Below are 23,612 nucleotides of genomic sequence, written 5' to 3' on the forward strand. Positions count from 1 at the left end.
AAGGACCTTCTTCAGCTTCACAGGCTGAGAAATTGCTGGTGCAATTTCTTACTGAAATGGTCCGCTCCACATTTAAGTTACGCGTAACTGAGTCGGTTGAAAAACCTAAGTCCTGTTTGAGTTCACTGAAGCCTCCTCAAGCTGCTCATGCTTTTCCTGTTCATTTCTTGCTGGAAAAGCTTATTTATTCTGAGTGGGATCACCCAGATAAACCTTTTTTCTCTCCTAAAAAGTTTTCAACACTTTATCCTATGGAGGCAAAATTCACAAAGATGTGGGGTATACTGGCAATTGATGCCACTATATCCTCTGTGAATAAAAGACTGACTTGTCCTGTTGACAACGCTCAAATGCTTAGGGATCCTACTGACAAAAAAATTGGAATTCATGTTAAAAAATTTCTCAAGGGTCTGGCAGGAGGATTTTCAAGACAGATGGGTGGTCTCCACATTAACGCTAGGTTACAAACTAGCGTTCCGAGAATTCCCATCTTTGGGGTGTTCCCAAAGACCCAGGGAAAAAAGTCTCTCTTTCAAGCGTCTATTGTCACAAATAGTAATCATGGTGGTTCCCATGCAAGAGCAGGGATTGGGGTTTTATTCAAACCTTTTCATGGTGCCAAAGCCAAATGGAGATGTCAGACCCATACAAGATCTCAAGTATCTAAACTGGTTCCCAAAAATTTAGATCTTTTCGCATGGAATCAATCTGATCAGTAGTCTCCATCCTACAAGGAGAACTTCTGGCATCAATAGACATCAAGGATGCATACCTGCATGTACCTCTTTTCCCTGCTCATCAGAAATATCTGCATTTCGAAGTGGAAAAACATAATTTTCAGTTTATAGCTCTGCCTTTCGGTCTAGCTACTGCACCTTGGGGTGTTCACAAAGGTCCTGGCTCCTCCTCTGGCCAGATTAAGGGCCCAGGGTATAACGCTTATAGCGTACCTAGATGACCTGCTCTTAATAGACCAGTCGGTAGCCCGCTTAGACCAAAGCTTGGTCACCACAGTCAACTACCTGGAATACCTAGGTTGGATCCCTAACCTAGAGAAGTCTTCTTTAAAACCAGTAAGAAGACTAGAGTACTTGGGTCTGGTCCAGGGAAAATCCGATTTGCCTCTTGGGGGATCGGGAATGATTTTTTTTTCCCTGCTGTAGCAAATTGGAGCATGCTCTGCTGGGGTTTTTTTGCCTTCCCCTGGGTATAAAATTGGGCATATTGGATTGTACGATATTTTTTTTATTTTTTATTGTTTTTAAGGTTGAACTGGATGGACGTGTGTCTTTTTTCAACCTGATGAACTATGTAACTATGGTCATAGATACAACCCAGAAGAGGGTGTTTTTACCCCAGGCAAAAATCAGTGTCATAAAGGAGCTGGTTCAGGAAGTCAGGCCAAAGAAGGGTCCTTCAATTTGCCTTTGTTTGAGGTTGATGGGGAAAGATGGTGGCTTCATTCGAAGCGGATAGGGAAATCCTTTTTACCAGTTACCTGGAAGGTGGTAACAATAGATGCCAGCCTTTTTGGGTTGGCTAGCAGTTCTGGAAGAGACGACTGTCCAAGGGAAATGGTCTAAAATCGGGAGGACCTTACCCATCAACATGCTAGAGATTCAGGTGGCGTACCTAGCCCTAAAGGCCTGGACATTAAGGTTGCAGGGTTGTCCTGTCAGGATCCAATCCGACATTGCCACAGCAGTGGCTTATATCAATCACCAAGGGGGCACCAGGAGTTGTGCAGCCCAGGGAGAGGTAAATCGGATCCTAATCTGGGCAGAAAAACATGTGCTGTGCATATCGGCAATCTTCATTCCACCTTTTCAAATCAAAGCACACTCCACCAGGGCTGTTAGTGCTTCATGGGCAGTGCATCACCAAGCCTCCATGACTCAAATCTGCAAGGCCGCAACTTGGTCTTCAGTCCATACATTTACCAGATTATATCAGGTGGATGTGAGAAGACATGAGGATATCGCTTTGGGTGCAGTGTGCTGCAGGCAGCAGTACAAGGTCCTCGGGTCTGGTTGCACCCTACTTTTGTTGTATCTCCTTCCCCTCAGTTGCTCTGGGACATCCCATCAGTAAATACTGTGGCTCTGTGTCCTGTGATGTACGAAAAAGAAAATAGGATTTTTATAACAGCTTGCCTGTAAAATCCTGTTCTTCGAGTACATCACGGGACACAGAGGTCCCTCCCCTCTTCTTATACACATATATTGCTTTTCTATAAAACTGAGGTACTCCCAGTAAGAGGAAGGATTATATAGGGGGCTAAACTTCCAGTCTAGGGTGTGCCAGTATCCATCACCTAGTGGTGCCTATATAACCCATCAGTAAATACTGTGGCGCTGTGTCCCGTGATGTACTCGAAGAAAAGGATTTTACAGGTAAGCTGTTATAAAAATCGTATTTTTTAGCACTAAAGCACCCAAAAAACGCCTCCAGTGTGAAAGGGGTCTTAAAGGGCCAACTGGAAAGGCTACCTATGATGTGCTCAATCAGTGCAAAGCATCAGGTTTGCCTTAATGCCCCTGTCACTTACCTACTCTCTGTTCAGCTGCCAGAAATTACATGAATAATCCCTTTAAACTCAGAGACCCTGTTCCACCCAAATCTCTCCACCCCATGTTTCAAGCATTGCTCAGGTGTGATTTTGGGCCATTCTTCCACACAAACTGTCTTCAAATCTTGAAGGTTCCATGAGCCTCTTCTATAAACTCTGATCTTTAGTTCTTTCAATAGATTTTCTATTGGATTGAAGTCAGGTAATTGGCTGGGCCATTGTAGCAGCTTTATTTTCTTTCTTTGAAACCAATTGAGAGTTTCCTTGGCTTTGTGTTTGTCTTGCTGAAATGTCCTCCCTCGTTTCATCTTCATCGTCCTGGTAGAGGGCAGCCTCCAAGAATGTCTTGGTACATTTTTCCATTCATCCTTCCTTCAATGACATGAAGTTTGCCAGTACCGTATGCTGAAAAACAGCCCCACACCATGATGTACCCACCTTCAAACTTCACTGTTGATATGGGGGTGTTTTTGAGGTGATGTGCAGTGCCATTGACCTCCAAACGTGGTGTGTATTATGCCATTCAAAGAGTTAAATGTTGGTCTGATCAGACTATATTCTCCCTGTATGTCACAGGCTTGTCTAAATGTTGTGCAGCATACTTTAAATGAGCATCAACATGCTTTTTCTTCAGCAATGGAGTCTTGCGTGGTGAGTGTGCATACAGGCCATAGCGGTTGAGTGCAATATTTTTCTTTGAAACAATTGTACCTGCTAATTCCTGGTCTTTCCAAAGCTCTCCACAAGTGGGCCTTGGCTCTTGGACAACTCCTTCTGATAACTCTTTTCACTCCAATCTTGAGGAGCACCTGGTTGTAGCTGGTTTATGGTGAAATTATGTTCTTTCCATTACCATATTATGCACACTGGAGTTTTTTTTTTACCTTCATACAAAGAATGCAAAAAAAACCTTGAGACTTTACAACCTTTTTTTTCTGTCCATCTAGTCCTAAGAGTTACACAGCTTTAAAATGTGACAAAAAGACAATCGGCGCAATCAAATAAATGGTTTTATATCTTTATTAAAACAAAGACCCAACTTGCTACTAAAACACAAAGTTGATTGATTTGACCACACTCCTACACCAATACAGTAATAAACGATGATGTAGCCGCGCAACTTAATCTCAAAATAATTTCAACAAAGTCCATGTAATATCGTGCTTCCAGCCACCAGCGTGTATGGTGTATCTTCCAAATGATCACATGCTACTCGTGCTTTGCATGCTCCCACCTTGTGTAAACTGTGAATGTAAAAAAACTATTTTCAACCTTGATTCTAAGATTATTAGCATTCACTGTTTACACAAGGTGGAAGCATGCAAAGCATGGGTGGCGTTGGGCAATTTGGAAGATACTCCATACACGCTGGTGGCTGGAAGCACGATATTACATGGACACTTTATTTGGACTTTGTTGAAATTATTTTGAGATTAAGTTGTGTTACATCATGGTTTATTACTGTAATAGTTACACAACACAGTCCTATCTGGCAGGGGACTCAAGCTTTCTTTTTGCCGTTTCACTTACAGGTCCTCTCCCCACTCAGTGACTGGACAGTGAAAGGAAAAACCGCACACTAGCAACTTTATTACTTTGTCACTCTGCTCCCACTTTGTATCAGCATTGCTCCTGCACTGCAGGACTCATGGCTGGGTGCTTTTGCATCTCTGAGCTCTGCTATACAGAATATAGTGTAGACTGCAAGAGGCTGATACCAAGTAAAATTATTTACATTTACTAATTTTTGTGTCTGGAGTTCAGCTTTAAGTCGGCCATTTCCCTTGATAACATACAGCAGTTTATAGGTGGATTTAATGAGTTGGTAAAATGAGTGCTGGCTCCTCTGATTTTACTTGATCTTGTATATGAGAATAAATGCTTTATAGTTTGTTTTTTTTGTTTTTTTCTGCAGTGGAAAACATTGGTCATTGTGAATTCGCTCACTTGCGAGATCTTCTGATAAGGTGAGTCAGCCAGCAATGTGTTACTGCAGTTTATCACGTATTGTATTCTATCTAGAGGCGCCCATGTTTTATGAACCTAATCAAGGAAATACCACCAGAATTTTACAGTATATGGCGATTTATTTATACAGCATTATGCTCTTCATATTAGTGTTTTACTAAGAGAAAGGATGATGCCATGTCTGTATTGTCTCCTTTTTGCCTTTGTGCATCCTCTGTTGCAGTAAGCGTGATATTTCTTGTAACCGACGCGTTGTGGCCTTACACCAGCTACTTCCTTCCTCCCTGTGAAAATGTCAGACATACTTCTCTCTTCTGTATTTCATTATCTTGGTTAAATTTATGGCTTGCGGGCCTTTGTTCTCAGAAATACATATATATATATGTATATATATATACACTTTGCCTTGAAAAAGTATTTCTACCCCTTGAAATTTTTACCACATTTTGTCATGTTACAACCAAAAACATAAATGTATTTTATTGGGATTTTATCTGATTAGACCAACACAAAGTAGAACTTAATTGTGAAGTAGGAGGAAAATGATCAATGGTTTTCAACTATTTTTACAAACAAATATGTGAAAAGTGTGGTGTGCATTTGTATTTAGCCCCCCTGAGTCAATACTTTGTAGAACCCCCTTTCGCTACAAGTCTTTTTGGGGATGTCTACCAGCTTTGCACATATAGAGAGTGACATTTTTGCCCATTCTTTGCAAAATAGCTCAAGTTCTGTCAGATTGGATGGAGAGCGTCTGTGAACAGCCATTTCCAAGTCTTGCTGCAGATTCTCAATTGGATTTAGGTGTGGACTTTAGACCATTCTAACATATGAATATGCTTTGATCTAAACCATTCCACTGTAGCTCTGGCTGTATGTTTAGGGTCATTGTTCTGCTGGAAGGTGAACCTCCGCCCCAGTCTCGAGTCTGTTGCAGACTCTAACAGGTTTTCTTCCAAGATTGCCCTGTATTTGGCTTCATCCATCTTCCCATCAACTCTGACCAGCTTCCCTGTCCCTGCTGAAGAAAAGCATCCCCATTATATGATGCTGCCACCACCATGTTTCACAGTGGGGATGGTGTGTTCAGTATGATGTGCAGTGTTAGTTTTCTGCCACACAGCGTTTTGCTTTTAGGTCAAAAAGTTCAAATTTTGGTCTCATCTGACCGGAGCACTTTCTTGCACATGTTTTCTGTGTCCCCCACATGGCTTCTCACAAACTGCAAGCGGGGCTTCTTATGGCTTTCTTTCAACAATGGCTTTCTTCTTGCCACTTTTCCATAAAGGCCAAATTTGTGGAGTGCCCAACTAATAGTTGTCCTGTGGACAGATTCTCCCACCAGAGGCGGCCATGTCTTGGTAGGTTTGCAGTTGTGCCATTCTTCCTTTCCATTTTCGGATGATGGATTGAACAGTGCTCTGTGAGATGTTCAAAGCTTGAGATATGTTTTTATGACCTAACCCTGCTTTAAACGTCTCCACAACCTTATCCCTGATTGGTCTGGTGTGTTCCTTGGCCTTCATGATGCTGTTTGTTCACGAAGGTTCTCTAGGAATCCTCCTGAGGGTTTCGCAGAACAGCTGTATTTATACTGAGAGTCAATTAAACACAGATGGACTCTATTTTCTAATTAGGTGAGTTCTAAAGGCAATTTGTTCCACTAGATTTTAGTTGGGGGTATCAGAGTAAAGGGGGCTGAATACAAATGCACGCCACACTTTTCAGATATTTATTTGTAAAAAAAAATTAAAAACCATTCATCACATTCCTTCCACTTGACAATTATAGGCGCCTATCACATAAAATACCAATAAAATGCATTTACATTTTTGGTTGTAACATTACAAAATGTGGAAAATTTCAAGGGGCATGAATACCTTTTCAAGGCACGGTGTGTGCATGTGTGTATATTCAGTCGCTTGAATGGCCAGGCTGCGATTACATCAATCACGCGCATGCACACCAGAGTCATATTACCACCGCACAGATCTGGGCCATAAATGTGCGCATACACGGCTTAGTGTACACGCCGGCTGACAGGCAGGGGGAAGCTTTTATGGCAGACGAGACCAATAGGGTCTTTTCTGTCATAAAATCCCTACCTGTGAGCAATTTTTTTTAAAACTAAGTTTACTACCACTTTAATGGCTTATTACTTCTGGGTCATAGTTCCTCAGTCTGTTGCCTACCTTCTTTTTGGGTTTTCACAGCTGCTTTTGAAAGCGACTCTTCCTGCCACATAATTAAAAAAAACTCCATTAAACCCCAGGTCCAGTCAGAGGTAAGTATTTGTTGGCTTGGACGGAACTTTTTTTTTTTAAAAGGCAGCAACAAAGGGAATAGCATACAATGTAAAACACGCTAGATCCTGGTTAGAGCTGTTGACCAACTTCCATCACCTTCTGGAAACGATTGACATTAAAGCAGAGCTCCAGCCCCTACAAATACTTTAGCTGCTGACTTTTAATATTAGGACACTTGCCTGTCCAGAGATCTCAAGATGTCGGCACCCCAGCCAATTTTTCAATCAGCTCTTGGGTGCTGCTGCCGCCATTTCCTGTAGGGGAAACTAGCAGCGAATCCGGTACTCTAATGCACATGTGCAAATCACGCTGCCTTTTGTGAATGTCCTGGAGGAAGGAGGAGGGCAGCCAAACTTCCGAGTGACTTCACCGCAGCAAAGTCACCCTGAAGCGGGAGCGGGCACCTGTCAAAAACAGTCACTGCATAATGGAATCCAACAGGTTATGGTCCCTTCTTCCTTCCACAGAACCTTGGCCCCCACTGTACACGAACACATTTCGAAGGTTCGGACACCTTCATCAGGGAGCCCAGCAATAAAGGGATACTACAAGCATAAAGTACATTTTTGACTTTGTCTATTTAATATATTTTGCCAAAACCTAGCTTGGGAAAGAACTTCAACCAGAGTTACTGAGTGCTTCAGTTTTCATTTTGAAGTTCCCCTGGCAATCTCCTTTTCTTGCAGCCAGTAAATATATGTTGGCCCCGTTTACTTTAGTAGGGGAATTTACAATGTCATGACAGCCATAGCACTAGGACCTTAGGTTGGTCTGATTTCTGGAGAATCTTGACTGAGTTTTGCATCTTAGGTGACCTTCCCTCATCAAGCCTGCTGAAGAAGGGAGGCTTCTCTAAAATGTATCTCAGTCTGTATCAAAACCTTTTCTTTTTTTGGATAAAGCAGGGAAGGACTAGAACCTCTGTCAGGTTTTATTGCTGTCTTCTTACCTATTGGGTAGAGTTGCACTCTCGGGTGGCTTGGAGACCACATTACTGTAAGGGAAAAAGGGATTTTTGTAGAGACTTCCTCTTCCTGTTGTGTCTATGGGACAAAAAGGTAATTCTCTACAAAGGGGGGTTAGAACCCCAACCAACTCACTTACCTGCCTGGAGTTTGCATGTTCTCCCTGTGTCTGTGTGGGTTTCCTCCGGTTCTCCGAAGACATGCTGGTAGGTTAATTGGATCCTGTTTAAATTGGCCCTAGTAGATGTACAAATGTGAGTAAGGCCACGTACACACGGGTGGACTGTCTGTCCAACTTAGTCCGCTGAAACACATTTCATCGGACAGTCCGCTCATGTGTGGGCTTCAGCGGACAGTCTGGCGGACTAAGTATTTCGGAATTTCCGTAATATTGTCCGTCCAACTTTGGTTTCAGCGGACAGTCCGCTCGTGAGTAGGCAAGTTGGACGGACTAAGTATGGCGCATGCTCAGAAAGGATTTACACGGCCCAAGGTTGCATTGCAGTGTATTGGACGTCGTATTTCTAGTCCCGTCGTACGTGCTGTACACGTCATCGCGCAAGCTTTCAACGGACTGTCTGTTCATCGTGTGTGGTCAAGTCCGTTCATTCAAAAGTAGGATGGACTGTCCGTCGGATTGTCTGACGGACTTAGTTGGCCAGACAGTCCGCCCGTGTGTACGCGGCTTAAGGGACCTTAGATTTGTAAGCTCCTTGGGCAGGGACTGATGTGAATGTACAATATATATGTGTAAAGCGCTGCATAAATTGACTGCACAATATAAGTACCTGTAATAAATGGGGCACAGATGGCAATAAAAAGAGAGATTTTAACTTTCTAATCTATAAAAAATGTATTTTTTATTTAGTGACTTTTTTTTTTTTTGGAGTTTAGAATGGACATCATTTTGAAATTTACCTTTAAATGAGTCAGTGCAAAGCATTGCTATGCTAAACTCCATTATCTGGTTTTCCCATGCAGGACGCACATGCAGAACATCAAAGACATAACAAGCAGTATTCATTTTGAAGCATATCGTGTCAAGAGGCTTCAAGAAGGAAACATGCTCTCCAACGGCACATCGGAAAAAGACTACTCTTCCAACGAGATATAATCCTGGGATCGTACACCCTCCATCATGTTCATCCTGTCCTTCAGTTTCTGTGTGTTCAGCTCCTGTGACATTGTGCAGGAGGAATAGAGGGGAGGAAGTACAGGAAGGTTAGCCCATTAATTTTCAAGGTCTCCAGGTCTGACTGGGCCTTGATCTGCAAGTTTGTGCCATAAAAGGGAGAAGGCATCATGGCAGTCATTAGACTAAGAGGGGGACGGTAGACATCTGTATTTACTTTTTCTTTTCCTACTAGTGTGAGCCACTTAACTGCCTTGTTACATTTGTGCAGTACCCTTTTCATTGCTACGGTGAACTGTATAGAGATATAGCTCATTGTAAGTCCAGTTGGCTCTCCTCATTTTCTGAAACCTTTCTGCAGTTTGCTCTATCATCAGGGAGCTCAGAGCAAAGTATTCCTAGCAAGAATGTCCTATAGTCAATTTTTTTTGTTTCATTCTTAAGTGCCGAAAGTCAAATTAAAGAATGTGAATGTGAAAGTGCATTTCATCTATGGATTGTGGGCTGAATTGGTATTTATTATTCCTGTGAAAGAAGATGGAAAACGGATGAGATTGAAAGTGGATTAAGGAAGTTTTATTCATTTTAAGAAAAAAAAAATGCTTTGTTTTTGAGATTTTCGAAGAACCTTATTTGTCAGTTGTTTCCTTTACCCTTCTGGTTTGATCGAATTCCTTACGTTTCTTTGTCTATCAAACTGTTGAACTGCCCCCTCCTCATTAGACCAAGTTTTCTTCTTGATGAATTTTTTTTTACCTTTTTGTTATTTATCTGTTTTTATTTTTTTTTCCCCCCTCTTTGATCTCTCCAATATTTTTCTTCTTATTGCCACTATTTTTTGTAATTTATCACTCAACATGGCATTGTAGTATTAAAGTGTCTGTCAGGGAAAATTTAAAAAATTATATGTAGTACATCTCTGCAATACATGCACATTTCTCTGTTATCTCTTTAAAAACATTGCAGGTACAGTAAAATACCTGTTGATTCTGAAGAAATCCAGTGAGTTTCTCACTTTCTGTAGCAATCCGAAAACTGTGCATTTGCTGCACTGTATTCGTAATCAGCCCTGTTGCCCTTCTCTGTTCTCCGCTTGAGCTACAGAACACATCTCCTTTGTATTATTATGGAAAAGGAGGCAGAGGTGTTTAGTAACCCAACCAAAGGGGGCAGAGATGACAGGGCAACGTATACCACGCATGTTAGGGGCTCACTAGATTTCTAGGAGAGCAACAGATATTTTTCTATACATGCCACATTTTTTTTAATAAGGGCATAACAATGGGAAATGTTCATATTCAGATAGGTAGTTCATATTTTTTTTTGATGCCCAGGCATGCGCTTTAAATCAAATTTCAATCGATGCTCACATTTTTCTTTTTTTCAGTACTAGAAGCAACCAGTCTATGTATTTGACTCAGTGGGTGGAAAACTAATGTGCTCCCTTCCAGGCAGGAATAATAAACGTGTCTGTGTATTTATCTTTTTTTTTTTTTTTTTTTTTTTTCTAAGTATACCTGTCGCCCTTTCATTTGTAAAGTGTCCTATTATTAATCTCTGATTTACCCTTCTCTAAAAATCCTTCCACTTGCTAAGCTGCGCTCCATTAAAATGTAAAAATAATAATAAAAAAAAAAATAATCATTTACTTGTCGAGTTGCTATGTTTTAGCAAATAAAAAAACTATATCATCCAAAAGATTTATATATATTTCACATGCTAAGGATTAAGGTATGAAGAGACAGGAAGCTCCATGCACTTGCCAACCTGTCTGTGATGTTATTGTAATGTCCTTTTGTTAAGAGGAAACGTTAATGTGTTTTCATTTTTGTAATGCTTGTTTTTTGTTTTTGTTTTTTTTTTTCTGGCTTAAATTCCCAGATTTCCTAAAGTGGCCTTTTATTTGATTTATATGCATTATGACAAACTAGTCCTTTTTGTATAAATAATAAAGATGTGTTTTAAAATGTATTTCCTAAAATAAATGTTACAAATGCAGATTTGCAAATTTTTCTTCTGAAAAGGGTTTTTGGCATGGCTGTGCCCAGTATGTGTTTGGCCCACTGGAGTCTTTATTAGTGTTAAACCCAGGACCCTGCATTCACTATCTCTGGTCTCCCACAGTACACAGAACATGGAAATGTAATTATTTTAGTAAATGTAAACTGGTAAGTACCTTTTCTCATCGACGGTATAGAGCAGTCTTGTGACTTCTATCGGTGTCCTGCCGTGCACTGGTTAAAGCTTGTACGAGTTGTCTTCATCCTGCTCTGACTGTCCTATGAGGCTGCATGACCCCTCTGGACAGTGCTGATTGGCCCTGTGCGGATCCTAAAAAAAAAAAAAACTCTAGCAATGCGGATCCCTGATAAAAAAAGGCCCCAGTTCCTGAAGGTTTTTTTAAATGGAGCCCACCGTGAGGGGCGAAGATTGGGTCTGTTGGTTTTACCACAGAAAACCCTGCGGCCGGAAAGGCAAGTGGAGATTTCTAAGGAATTTTTAAATTTCCTATGAATTGTCTCCTTTAAAAAGTAAATGTTGTCATGCCTAAAAGTCACCACCTGGGGGGCTGTATAGAAGCACATACCCTGTCATGCTTCCTCAAAGATCACGCTGTTTCAGCAGAAGCTGCAGATCCCCCTCTGGCTAACAGCCCAGACCTACGGTAAGATTGGGGGGTGGAATTTTCTTACAACAAAAAAACACCCCACGAGGACAAAGCTCTCCCTGGATAGGGGGGAGTCAAAATGATTGCGATGCCGCTCCGTTTTTAGCACCCCTGCATGGCGGTTTGATTACTGGGTCTCCTCCTTGTCACCCCCCCAACACACACACACGCCGATCCCATCGGATCAAAGGCCCGTGCAGGAAAGACGCTGTGACAGGGGGCGGGGCTTGGCGTGCAGCAATGTCCAGTGCAGGAGTATTTTTTTGCTGGCTGCAGCTGTCGGAGGGGCACGAGCAAAAATGGGCATGTAAAAGTTTGGTGACACAGGCATTCACTTGGCACATTTACTAAAAGCACCAGGCTGAGCGTTAAATGGCAGCGGCAGTTGCTGGACTAATAGCTACTACTTCTAGGATCATCTTGTGATGGATCTAATCCTTACTCTGAGATATTATTTTGTTTTCTACATATGATTTTTATAGATTCTGTTTCTTACTACATCTGTGGCTTTATTACTACAAGCCAAGCGGGGGGACTGGCTGTTTAGTGGCTGTGTGTCTGCGTCACACGAAAATGCACTCGGATGCTGTCAGCATCTGACGGATATCCTCGGATTAGCTTTTGAGGGATTGAGTTTGGTCGTCCATCCATCTCGGTGCTGCCAGTTTGGATCGTGGACTCTGACCGAAGTGGACGCGGATTCAAGCCACACCTTGGGGGACACCATCAAGCTAGGCATTTACCATTTTTGGCTATTTAGCCTCCCAAGCTCGCATGACACATTGCCGTATGGTGTATGTGTCCACAGCTTACGGTAAGAGTACCCATCCTCTTATCTGTATGTTGTAGCAGTTTGACGTAGAAGCTATTTTGATTGTAAGCCAGTGCTGGAAGATAAAGCCCCATGAGTGGACTGAAACAAGTGGACATTCACCCTTTTGACCTATGGTAACTGTTGTTGTCCTTTTTTTCACATGATTAAGGACTTGTCACTATGGTTTATGTCATAGCCATTTATTTTAGATTTTTCTAATAAATACCAATTTTAACAAATATTACTCTTTCCACTTCTATACTATTATCTATTTGCATTAGCCCTACTTAAATTCCCATTAGAGGATATACACTCTCCTTGAGTGATTGTTTTTCTATTATATTAGGGATGTGGGCTCACTGACAACTTGGTCTCATACAAGGGGGACACCACTCTTTCATCTTTTGTCCCTGGGGTTGACCCTGAGGTTTACCTCTTGAATTTGATGGTGGGTGCTGACGAGACTGCCTGGAGGCCAATGCTCCTGGCGCTGGAGAAGCGTCTCATTTAAATGAAATAGGCTTACTCCTTTTCCCAACTGGGAAAATAGTACTTTTCCCATTAGAAATTTTTTGGATGTACTTATCCAGATCATCACCAAACAGCAGTTCACCGCAAAAAGGAAATTTTCAACCAAAGTATTTTACGCATACGCACCAGCCCCAGCGTAAGGCGTGAGGCCTGGAGAATAGAATCTCTCATAGTGTTTATTGCAAAACCCCCTGGTAGCTCAGTCAAATCTTGGGCCTGCTGATCAGGAATAATCTTGAGCACCTGTTTAAACTGGTAAAACAGTAAGAGATTGTACCATCAATGCATCAATGCACCAGGCTGAGCGTTAAATAGCAGCGGCAGTTGCTGGACTATTTGCTCAAGCAGTGGATATGATTTGTTCTGGTAGTACCTCTGCATTTGTGCATCAGGCTATGGTCAGAAGGGGGGGTAGAAACACCCCAAAAAAGGGCTCCAGAGGGACTCCTTCAAGCTCTAAAAAGCCTAAACTCATCTCTATGATGGCATCCTCCCCTGAGAGATCTGAAGTGGCTGGTCAGAGTGAGCCAATTGGGGACATCAGGTATTGCAACTGTTTCGAACACTGCAGCCCCTGTCTACATTACTGAAGATGTTTTTTCCTCAACCATGTTAGGATTGGATCAGAGGTTAGCAGCTTTAATCGCATCCCAGAGTGGGACTAAGCGATGATGAATTTTTTTCAGGGGACTGGGAAGAGGCCGATGACTCCTCTTCTGAGGGGTCAAATGCGGAAGGATCAGGTTCTCAATTTGAAAGATTGATGGTACAATCTCTTACTGTTTTGGTCCGCTCCACATTTATGCTACCCTTAACTGAGTCGGTTGACAAGCCTACTTCTTGTTTGGGTTCGCTAAAGCCTCCCCAAGCTGCGCATGCCTTTGCTATCCATTCATTGCTGGAAAAGCTTATGTATTCTGAGTGGGATCACCCATATAAGCATTTTTATCCTCCTAAAAAGTTTTCAACACTTTATCCTATGGAGGAAAAGTTTAATAAAAAATGGGAGATACTAGCAATTGACGCTGCTATATCCTCTGTGAATAAAAGTTTGATTTGTCCAGTAGACAATGCTCAAATGCTTGGCGATCCAACAGATAAGAAGTTTGAATTCCTAGTAAAAAACACTTTTTCTCTGGCAGGTTCAGTAACTCAGCCTGCGCTGGCAGCAATTGGTGTATGTCAATCCTTGAGAGACCAGTTTAAACAGGTGCTCAAGATTATTCCTGATCAGCAGGCCCAAGATTTGACTGAGCTTCCAGGGGGTTTTTTCAATAAACACTATGAGAGATTCTATTCTCCAGGCCTCACGCCTTACGCTGGGGCTGGTGCGTATGCGTAAAATACTTTGGTTGAAAATTTCCTTTTTGCGGTGAACTGCTGTTTGGTGATGATCTGGATAAGTACATACAAAAAATTTCTAATGGGAAAAGTACTATTTTCCCAGTTGGGAAAAGGAGTAAGCCTATTTCATTTAAATGAGACGCTTCTCCAGCGCCGGGAGCATTGGCCTCCAGGCAGTCTCGTCAGTACCCACCATCAAATTCAAGAGGTAAACCTCAGGGTCAACCCCAGGGACAAAAGATGAAAGAGTGGTGTCACCCCTGTATGAGACTAAGTTGTCAGTGAGCCCACATCCCTAATATAATAGAAAAACAATCACTCAAGGAGAGTGTATATCCTCTAATGGGAATTTAAGTAGGGCTAATGCAAATAGATAATAGTATAGAAGTGGAAAGAGTAATATTTGTTAAAATTGGTATTTATTAGAAAAATCTAAAATAAATGGCTATGACATAAACCATAGTGACAAGTCCTTAATCATGTGAAAAAAAGGACAACAACAGTTACCATAGGTCAAAAGGGTGAATGTCCACTTGTTTCAGTCCACTCATGGGGCTTTATCTTCCAGCACTGGCTTACAATCAAAATAGCTTCTACGTCAAACTGCTACAACATACAGATAAGAGGATGGGTACTCTTACCGTAAGCTGTGGACACATACACCATACGGCAATGTGTCATGCGAGCTTGGGAGGCTAAATAGCCAAAAATGGTAAATGCCTAGCTTGATGGTGTCCCCCAAGGTGTGGCTTGAATCCGCGTCCACTTCGGTCAGAGTCCACGATCCAAACTGGCAGCACCGAGATGGATGGACGACCAAACTCAATCCCTCAAAAGCTAATCCGAGGATATCCGTCAGATGCTGACAGCATCCGAGTGCATTTTCGTGTGACGCAGACACACAGCCACTAAACAGCCAGTCCCCCCGCTTGGCTTGTAGTAATAAAGCCACAGATGTAGTAAGAAACAGAATCTATAAAAATCATATGTAGAAAACAAAATAATATCTCAGAGTAAGGATTAGATCCATCACAAGATGATCCTAGAAGTAGTAGCTATTAGTCAGTGCTAAGCTTACCAAGCTAGATCCAGCAACACGTCAACCTGTGGTATTCTGCAGTCAGGAGGCAGTCAAGAAACACCTGTTTAAAAAGGCTGTATCCTTAAGTGAACTCACCTTCTGATAGGCCTACAGCCAGCAGAGGGAGAAGTGGAACATAACTGGGGGAGTGACCCCCAAGTACAGCGGCGAGCGGCACCTCTTCCCCGCACGTCACCTCGGTGGAAGGAGGAGAGCGATGTCCAATAGGACATCTATGTAAGCTGTCACGTCATGCCACCCCGTCCAAGAGGTGTCGGATATGACTCCCTAGTGGTGCCACCCTGCGTCAACGTCTCGTGACGCAGGTAAAACACATTGTTCACGTTGTAACCATGCAAACATACTGCCAAAAGGAGAGGGAGGACAGGCAAAAGAAGTCCTGGGGAAGGAAACCTACAAAACAAAATACTAAAGCCTCCTTCTAAAGGGGTGCCCCTGCTCGCTCAAGTGTGGGGAAGACTTCTGCAGTTCTCAAGGGTCTGGCAGGAAGTATCAAGACAAATGGGTGGCTTCCTCAATTACTCTAGGGTACAAACTAGAGTTCTATGAGTCCCCGTCTCCTCGTTTTCTCAGATCAAAAGTTCCCAGGGATCCAGAGAAAAATGTCTCTTTCAAGCATTGGACCATCTTTTGTCTCCAAATGTTATATCCGTGGTCCCCATAGAAGAGCAGGGGTTGGGGTTTTATTCAAACCTTTTCACGGTACCCAAACCAAATGGAGATGTCAGACCCATTCTAGAGCTCAAAGATCTAAACAGTTTTTTGAATATCCGCTCTTTTCACATGGAGTCAATCCAATCAATAGTCTCCATCCTACAAGGTGGAGAACTTCTGGTGTCAATCGACATCAAGGATGCATACCTCCATGTGCCGATTTTCCCCGCTCACCAAAAATATCTATGGTTCGATATAGAAAATCAGTTTGTAGCTCTGCCTTTTGGGCTAGCTACTGCTGCTCGAGTATTTACAAAGGTTTTGGCCCCTTCTCTAGCCAGATTAAGGGCTCAAGGTAGCCCGCTTAGACCAAAGTATGGTCACCACAGTCAACTACCTGGAATAGCTAGGTTGGATTGTCAACCTAGAGAAATCTTCCTTAAAACCATCAAGGTGATTGGAATACTTGGGTCTGATCATAGATACAGCCCAGAAGAGGGTATTCTTACCCCAGGCGAAGATCAGTGCCATAAGGGAGCTGATTCAGGTAGTCAAGGCAAAGAAGAATCCTTCTATTCGACTTTGCATGAGGTTTTTAGGAAAGATGGTGGCTTCATTCAAGGCCGTTCCTTATGCTCAGTTTCATTTGAGACTGCTGCAAAACAGTGTCCTATCGCCATGGAACAAGAAAGTCCAAGCTCTAGATTTTCCAATGCGCTTGTCTCCAAAGGTGCGCCAGAGCCTCGGTTGATAACCAAGAATCTGCAGAAAGGAAAATCCTTCCTACCAGTTACCTGGAAGGTGGTAACAACAGATGCCAGCCTTTCGGGTTGGGGAGCAGTCCTGGAAGAGGCGACTGTCCAAGGGAAATGGTCCAGGTCAGAAATTACTTTGCCTGTCAATATTCTGCAGACCGCATATTTGGCACTGAGGGCCTGGACGTGCAGATTATGGAATTGTCCTGTTCGGATCCAATCCTACAATGCCACAGCAATGGCCTATATCAATCACCAAGGGGGCATGAGAAGTACAGCCCAGAGAGAAGTGAATCATATCCTAACTTGGGTAGAAATGAATGTACTTTGCCTGTCGGCAATCTTCATTTCAGGAAGAGAATTGTCAGGCAGACTACTTGAGTCGCCAGCAGTTGTTCCCGGGAGAATGGTCTCTTCACCCCGATATCTTCCTGACAATATGTCAAAGATAGGGTATTCTGGACGTAGATCTGTTTGCGTCAAGGTGCAATAAAAACTTTGTCAAGAACAAAAGATCTGCTAGCTTGCGGAACAGATGCCTTGGTATTCCCGTGGAATCAGTTTTCACTGATTTATGCATTCCCTCCTCTTCTGCTTCCACGACTTCTTTGCAGGATCAAGCAGGAAGGTTAGTCAGTGATTCTTGTGGCCCCAGTGTGGGCCAGGAGATCTTGGTTTGCAGAGGCCATAAAGATGGCAGTAGGGGACCCATGGACCCTACCACCACGTCCAGACCTTCTCTTGCAAGGTCCGGTATTCCATCCTACCTTACAAAGGCTAAATGTAACGGTTTGGCTACTGAGACCCACATTCTGAAGAAGTGTGGGCTGTCAGATTCAGTGATGTCTACCTTGGTGAATGCAAGGAATCCGGCCTCCAGAATCATATATTATAGAGTCTGGAAGGAATATGTCTCCTGATGTGAATCCAAGGGTTGGCACCCCAGGAAGTATGTCATAAGTAGAATCTTTGACTTTCTACAAATGGGGTTAGAAATTAAGTTGGCCTTGAGTACTAACAAGGGCCAGGCCTCGGCCTTATCAGTATTATTTCAGCGACCACTTGCTTTGCATTCTTTGGTTCGTAGCTTTATTCAGGGAGTAACGCGGCTTAATCCTCTGGGTTAGGTCATCCCTGAACTCTTGGGACTTGAATTTAGTTCTGTCAGCATTACAGAAACAGCCTTTTGAGCCGATACAACATATTCCCTTGGTCCTTTTGATAAGGAAACTCATTTTTCTGGTAGCCATATCTTCTGCATGAAGGGTATCAGAGTTGACTGCTCTTTCTTTGATAAGAGCCGTATTTAATTATTCACAAGGATAAGGTAGTATTATGTAGTATTGGTAATGAAAACTTGACACTACCTTTCTACCGAAGGTAGTGTCAAGTTTTCATTTAAACCAGGATATTATTCTACCTTGATTTTTTTTCCTGCATCACCAAGCCTCCATGGCTCAAATCTGCAAGGCTGCAACTTGGTCTTCAGTCTATACATTTACCAGATTCTATAAGGTAGATGTAAAAAGTTATGAGGATATTGCCTTTGGGCACAGTGTTCTGCAGGCTGCAGTATAAGTCCCCTGATTTCATGGTGCCCTAATTTTGTTGTGTCTCCCTCCCTTCAGTTGGTATTGCTCTGGGACATCCCACATAGTAATTACTATGGCTCTGTGTCATGTGATGTACGATTAAGAAAATAGGATTTTTAAAACAGCTTACCCATAAAATCCTTTTCTTTGAAGTGCATCACGGGACACAGAGGTCCCTCCCTTCTTTCTGGTATACACGTGTATTGCTTTGCTCCAAAAACTGAGGTACTGCCAGTAGTGGGAGGGGTTATATTGGGAGTGGACATCCTGTCTTAGGGTGTGCCAGTGTCCATCACCTGTAGGTGACCTATAACCCACATAGTAATTACTATGGCTCTGTGTCCCGTGATGTACTTCAATGAAAAGGATATGGTAAGCTGTTATAAAAATCCTATTTTTTTGGTTCAAAATCAGTTTTATTTGCAGAAGAGGGGTGTGGCCATTGGGGCCCCTTGTTCATGGCCCAGTGGGAGGAAGATGTTGTCTATGCCCTTAAGAGACCAGAGCTAGTTCTCTGGGCCAGGTACATTGATGACATCCTCATCCTATGGAATGGTGATTGGGAATCTCTTGATGCCTTTATGACTTCACTCAATAATAATGATAGGGGCATTGTCTTGAGCTGTGAGGCTCTTCTTATCACCATGCATTTTCTCAATTTCAAGATATCAGCAATTGATTATCATTTAGAATTTAAAACCTATTTTAAACTTACTGACCGCAATGGATACATTCCAGTTGATAGTTGTCATCATACACAGTGGCTTAAATTAGTTCCACACATGTTTCTTCATTTTCTATAGAATGTATGTGTAAGCTCCTGAAGAAGTGTTTATATGCATAACATGTAGAGCCGAGCTACACATAGTAATCCAAGCCTGCTAGAACAATCATTGTTGTCTCAACAAGGACATTGTTGTGATCACTCAGGATTAATTATTGGTGTATGGGTTATGTGCTGTAATAGTATATAGGCAATTCGTATTTTTTGCATCATGCCTACTAACCAGCTAAACACAATGGGGGCGGGGTATTACATGTAGCTTGACCACTTGCTGACTAATGCATGATGATATACGTTGGCATAATGGCAGCAGTGGAAAAATGGGCGTACCTGTATGTCCCCTTTAATTGGCGGGGCTAGCTGGCTTGCCCGCCATGTACAGCATGATCATGCCCCGGGAATCCATGTCCGCCGGTGTCCCGACAGTCACATCAGAGCCGCAGAACAGGGAGCTGCCTATGTAAACAAGGCATTACCCTGTTCTACCTAGTGCCATGACAGAAATCGCATCTGTCATCGGGAGCAGTGATCATTGTCATGTACATCATTGTAGCCATCCCTCCCCCACTGTTAGAATCACTACCTAGGACAACACACTTAACCCCTTCATCGCCCCCTAATGTTTAACCCCTTCCCTGCCAATGTCGTTTACACAGTAATCAGTGCATTTTTATAGCACTGATCGCTGTATAAATGACAATGGTCCCAAAATAGTGTCTGATATGTCCGCCATAATGTCGTAGCCATGATAAAAATTGCAGATCGCCGCCATTACTAATAACAAAAATAATAAATATGCAATAAAACTATCCCCTATTTTGTAGATGCTATAACTTTTGCGCAAACCAATCAATATACGCTTATTGCGTTTTTTTTTTTTTTTTTACCAAAAATATGTAGACAAATACATATCAGCCTAAACTGAGGAAATCTTATATATTTTTGGGGGTTATTTATTATAGCAAAAAGTAAAAAATATTGCTTTTTTTTCAAAATTGTCACTCTTTTTTAGTTTATAGCGCAAATAATAAAAACCGCAGAGGTGATCAAATACCAAACAAAAGAAAACTGTATTTGTGGGGAAAAGGGGATATCAATTTTGTTTGGGTGCAACCTTGCATGACCGCACAATTGTCAGTTAAAGCGACACAGTGCCGAATCGCAAAAAGTGCTCTGGTCAGAAAGGGGGTAAAATCTTCCGGGTCTGAAGTGGTTAAGTATATAAGTGATGCCTCACTTAATATTTAAATATAGTAGGGGTGGGTACCATCATCCTAATTAAGTTAATAGAAGAAGGAACGAGTTAACATGAACCACTCCAAGCAAAATTCCCTGTAATGCCTATGGTGATTAAATGACTATCTCGGTACCCAGTAATCTTAGGCAAGTTATGATAAAATAAAATTTGATACATTTATTATAGAAAAATACATAAAATACAATAACAACAAAAACAGTCTATGAATTGTATACAATTGCATGAGGTTCACATTAATATAGTCAAGAGCCTATCACGTGGATGGGAAAAGCAATGCAGATACAGACGATATCCTCAACAAGTTTTGCAACGTGTGTCGCTTCATCAGGAGGTGTCAATCATAGCGTCTAAAGGCAAGTAAATACAATCTCATAATTACACAAATAAAAGACATTATAGCTAGGCTATCCATAACGCTTGATTAGTGGAGTTTGATAAAAAGCAGCGTAACTTACCAATGAAAACCCAAAGAGGGATCTAACGGCATTAGAGACACCCTAAGCGGGTGTCTCTCCCAGGATGGACACGGGAGGCAATAGATGTGGAATGGACTAAAATGATATAGAGAAATTTCTACATGTAATGATGTGGGACCAATACTCAAGCACACACAAGGGAATAGAGATATGAAAGGTGAGATGGAAAAATGAAGTGAAGGTGAAAACAAGGGGCAAAGAGGAAAAAAGGGAAGGGAAGAAAAGAAAAAGTTAAAGGGGTGGGGGGGGGGGGAGAGAGAAGACCAAGAAAGTTAAAAAAAGGGGGTAAGGAAAAGAGGGTAAAGAAAACCGTGAACAAGAGGAAAAGGTGAAATAGAAATATAAAATATAAAAATAGTATAAATATAAAAATAAAAGCGAAAAAGGAAAAAGAGAGAGGAAAAAAAGGGGAGGAAATAAGAGAAAGAGAGAAAGGAAGAGAAGAAAGAAATAAAGAAAGAAAAAGTGAAGAAAAGAGAGAATATATGAGGAAAAAAGAAGAATAAAGAAAAGAGAAATAGAGGGGTAAAGAAATGATAGAGAAAAGGGAAGAGGGGGTAAAAAGGGAGAACAAGAGGCGAGTGAAGGAAAAAGGCAGAGTGAGAAAGAGAAAAGAAAGGGAGGGTAAGGAAATTGGAAAAAGTGAAAATCACAGTAATGAAGAGAGAAAGAAAGGGGGTGAAAAATAAACCTAAATAACTGGGTGGAAATGGGAAGAGAAGAATGAAAAGGAAGGGGGAAGAAGGGACGGGAAAAGGGGGGATGTGAAAAACAAATAGAAAAAAGGAAGCAATATGGAAGACTATTAGCAATAGGGTGATGGTGAAAGTGGAGGAACTGTGCGAAAAAGTAAAGAAAGAGAAAAGGGGGTGGGGGAAAGAGGGGTTGATAGAGAAAGGGTGATTGAGATTGTAGTGTGCATAGAGTTAGAATGGAAATTACCCACACAATTGTGTCGTTAATGTCATGTGACACCCAGGAATGAAGGCACACTAGGTTGATTAGGTTAACTGGGTTTGTTTGAACCCAGACAGTAAGGAACAAGGTAGCACTGGTACACTTGGCTCATGCAATGAGTATTGCCAAACTGGATCTAATAAGAGGGAGATAGTCAAAGAAAAACAATAGATGGTAAGTATGTATGGTCACCATGCCATGTAAAGCCAATTTGTAGTGTCCTGTGTGCCAGGATATTGTGCCTCCAGTTCCCACAAATAGAGCTTACCTTTGTGTGCTTCGCAACAGGGGCATTCCTGGGTTTCAGTCATCTCACTAAAGGCTGCCATCGGCAGCCTTAAATGCCTCCAACCTGGAAGATTGTAGGAAGCCAGCCGGTGTTCTGCTGAGAAAGGTCCCCCCAATCGCATAGTGTCCGCCCTATACTGCGCAGGCGCAGCGCTTGTGCAGTACGGAGGACAAGGAGACGCCAAAAGTCTCTAAAGTTGAACAGCTGACCATCAGATGTACACAGCGCCTGCAGACTTAATAGTCACCGCTTTGTAACGGGGCACTCGCGGGCTTGCTTCGCTCGCCATGCTTCGGGCACGGCCTCGCTGCTCTCGGCATATTTTTATTCTAACTATATGTCCACTTGGATGGTGGGACTTGAACCTGGACGCAGGCGCCGTGTACAGTGGACGATCAGCTGTTCACCTTCAGAGACTTTCGGTGTCTCCTTTGTCCTCTGTACTGCGCAAGCACAGTAAAGGATGGACACTATCCAATGGGGGACAGTATTCGACAAGACACCGGCGCTGGGTTCCGACGTCACTGGGTCTGTCTTTCCCAGTGCGCACGCGTCAGTAATAGAATGTGCGAGCACATGACCCCGGTCATTGCGGAAACCACGTAGACCGGAGAAACGGGGAGAGGAGATGCCCAAAAAGAGAAACCCCACCCTGCTGGAGTGGCGTATGTCCTCCACTGGGGGAGAGAATGAACTCCTCTCACCTGATAAGGTCCCACAAGGGAAAAAGAGGGAAGATAACGCTGGATTGAAATACATCTCTGCCCATAAGAGCAGAATTAAGCTAAACAAGTATATCCTGGCTGAACAAATGTCCCCCCAAGTGGCAAGAAGACAGAAAACTGCCACATCACAATTGGGGAGACACAATTCAGCCGGATATGATAATGATATGATAATCATAGGTAATTACGATATATGAACAGATGCTTCTCTAGTCAAAGAATCTCACCATGAATGGTCAAGATTAAAATCTGAAAAAAACAAATAAATGAAAACAATATTTTTAATTGAACATGAGATTCAATATTCATCAAGTGATGCAAACTGGACATTAGGCACAGCAGGATCATGTATGAGTGATTAACACCTGACAGGTGAATAAGCCACTAAGAATACCTAAAACCATGAGGAAAAAGGTTGGCGAAAGGAAAAGGTAAAAAAATTGTTAGAAAAGGGTTGAAGGATTTGGGAGGGAAAGAGATAGAAAGATAAAAAAACAAGGAGAAAAAAATAGGGAATGGTGGTTAATGGTTGCTTCACCTCCCTTATATTCTAAGACACAGACTGGAGGGGCGTGGCATCCTGTGACTGGCAGAAATCCACCCACACTGTGTTATTGCCAAAAATAAAGATTTGATTTCAAATATTTGTATGACTATTTAAAACCGTTTATTGATATTATTTATTTTTACTCTCTGTTCTAAAGGCTGTTTTCTTTTATTTTG

The 23,612-nt window shown here is 42.2% G+C and overlaps 1 protein-coding gene across 5 annotated transcripts in view; it reads left to right on the forward strand.

Moving 5' to 3' along the window:
- SEPTIN9 (septin 9) overlaps positions 1-10,938 on the forward strand; it is a 381,698-nt gene extending 370,760 nt beyond the window's left edge. For all 5 annotated transcript variants that reach the window (XM_077459257.1, XM_077459258.1, XM_077459260.1 and 2 more), the window contains 2 exons: positions 4,485-4,536; positions 8,790-10,938. In XM_077459257.1, the coding sequence (XP_077315383.1) occupies positions 4,485-4,536; positions 8,790-8,922 (185 nt within the window). In that variant the 3' untranslated portion in view covers positions 8,923-10,938. The remainder of the gene's footprint in view (positions 1-4,484; positions 4,537-8,789) is intronic.
- Positions 10,939-23,612: the final 12,674 nt, after the last annotated feature.

The sequence above is a fragment of the Lithobates pipiens genome, unplaced genomic scaffold, assembly GCF_037356315.1.
Source record: "Lithobates pipiens isolate NorthernLeopardFrog02 unplaced genomic scaffold, aLitPip1_a1.2 Scaffold_28, whole genome shotgun sequence".
NCBI classification, from domain to species: Eukaryota; Metazoa; Chordata; class Amphibia; order Anura; family Ranidae; genus Lithobates; species Lithobates pipiens.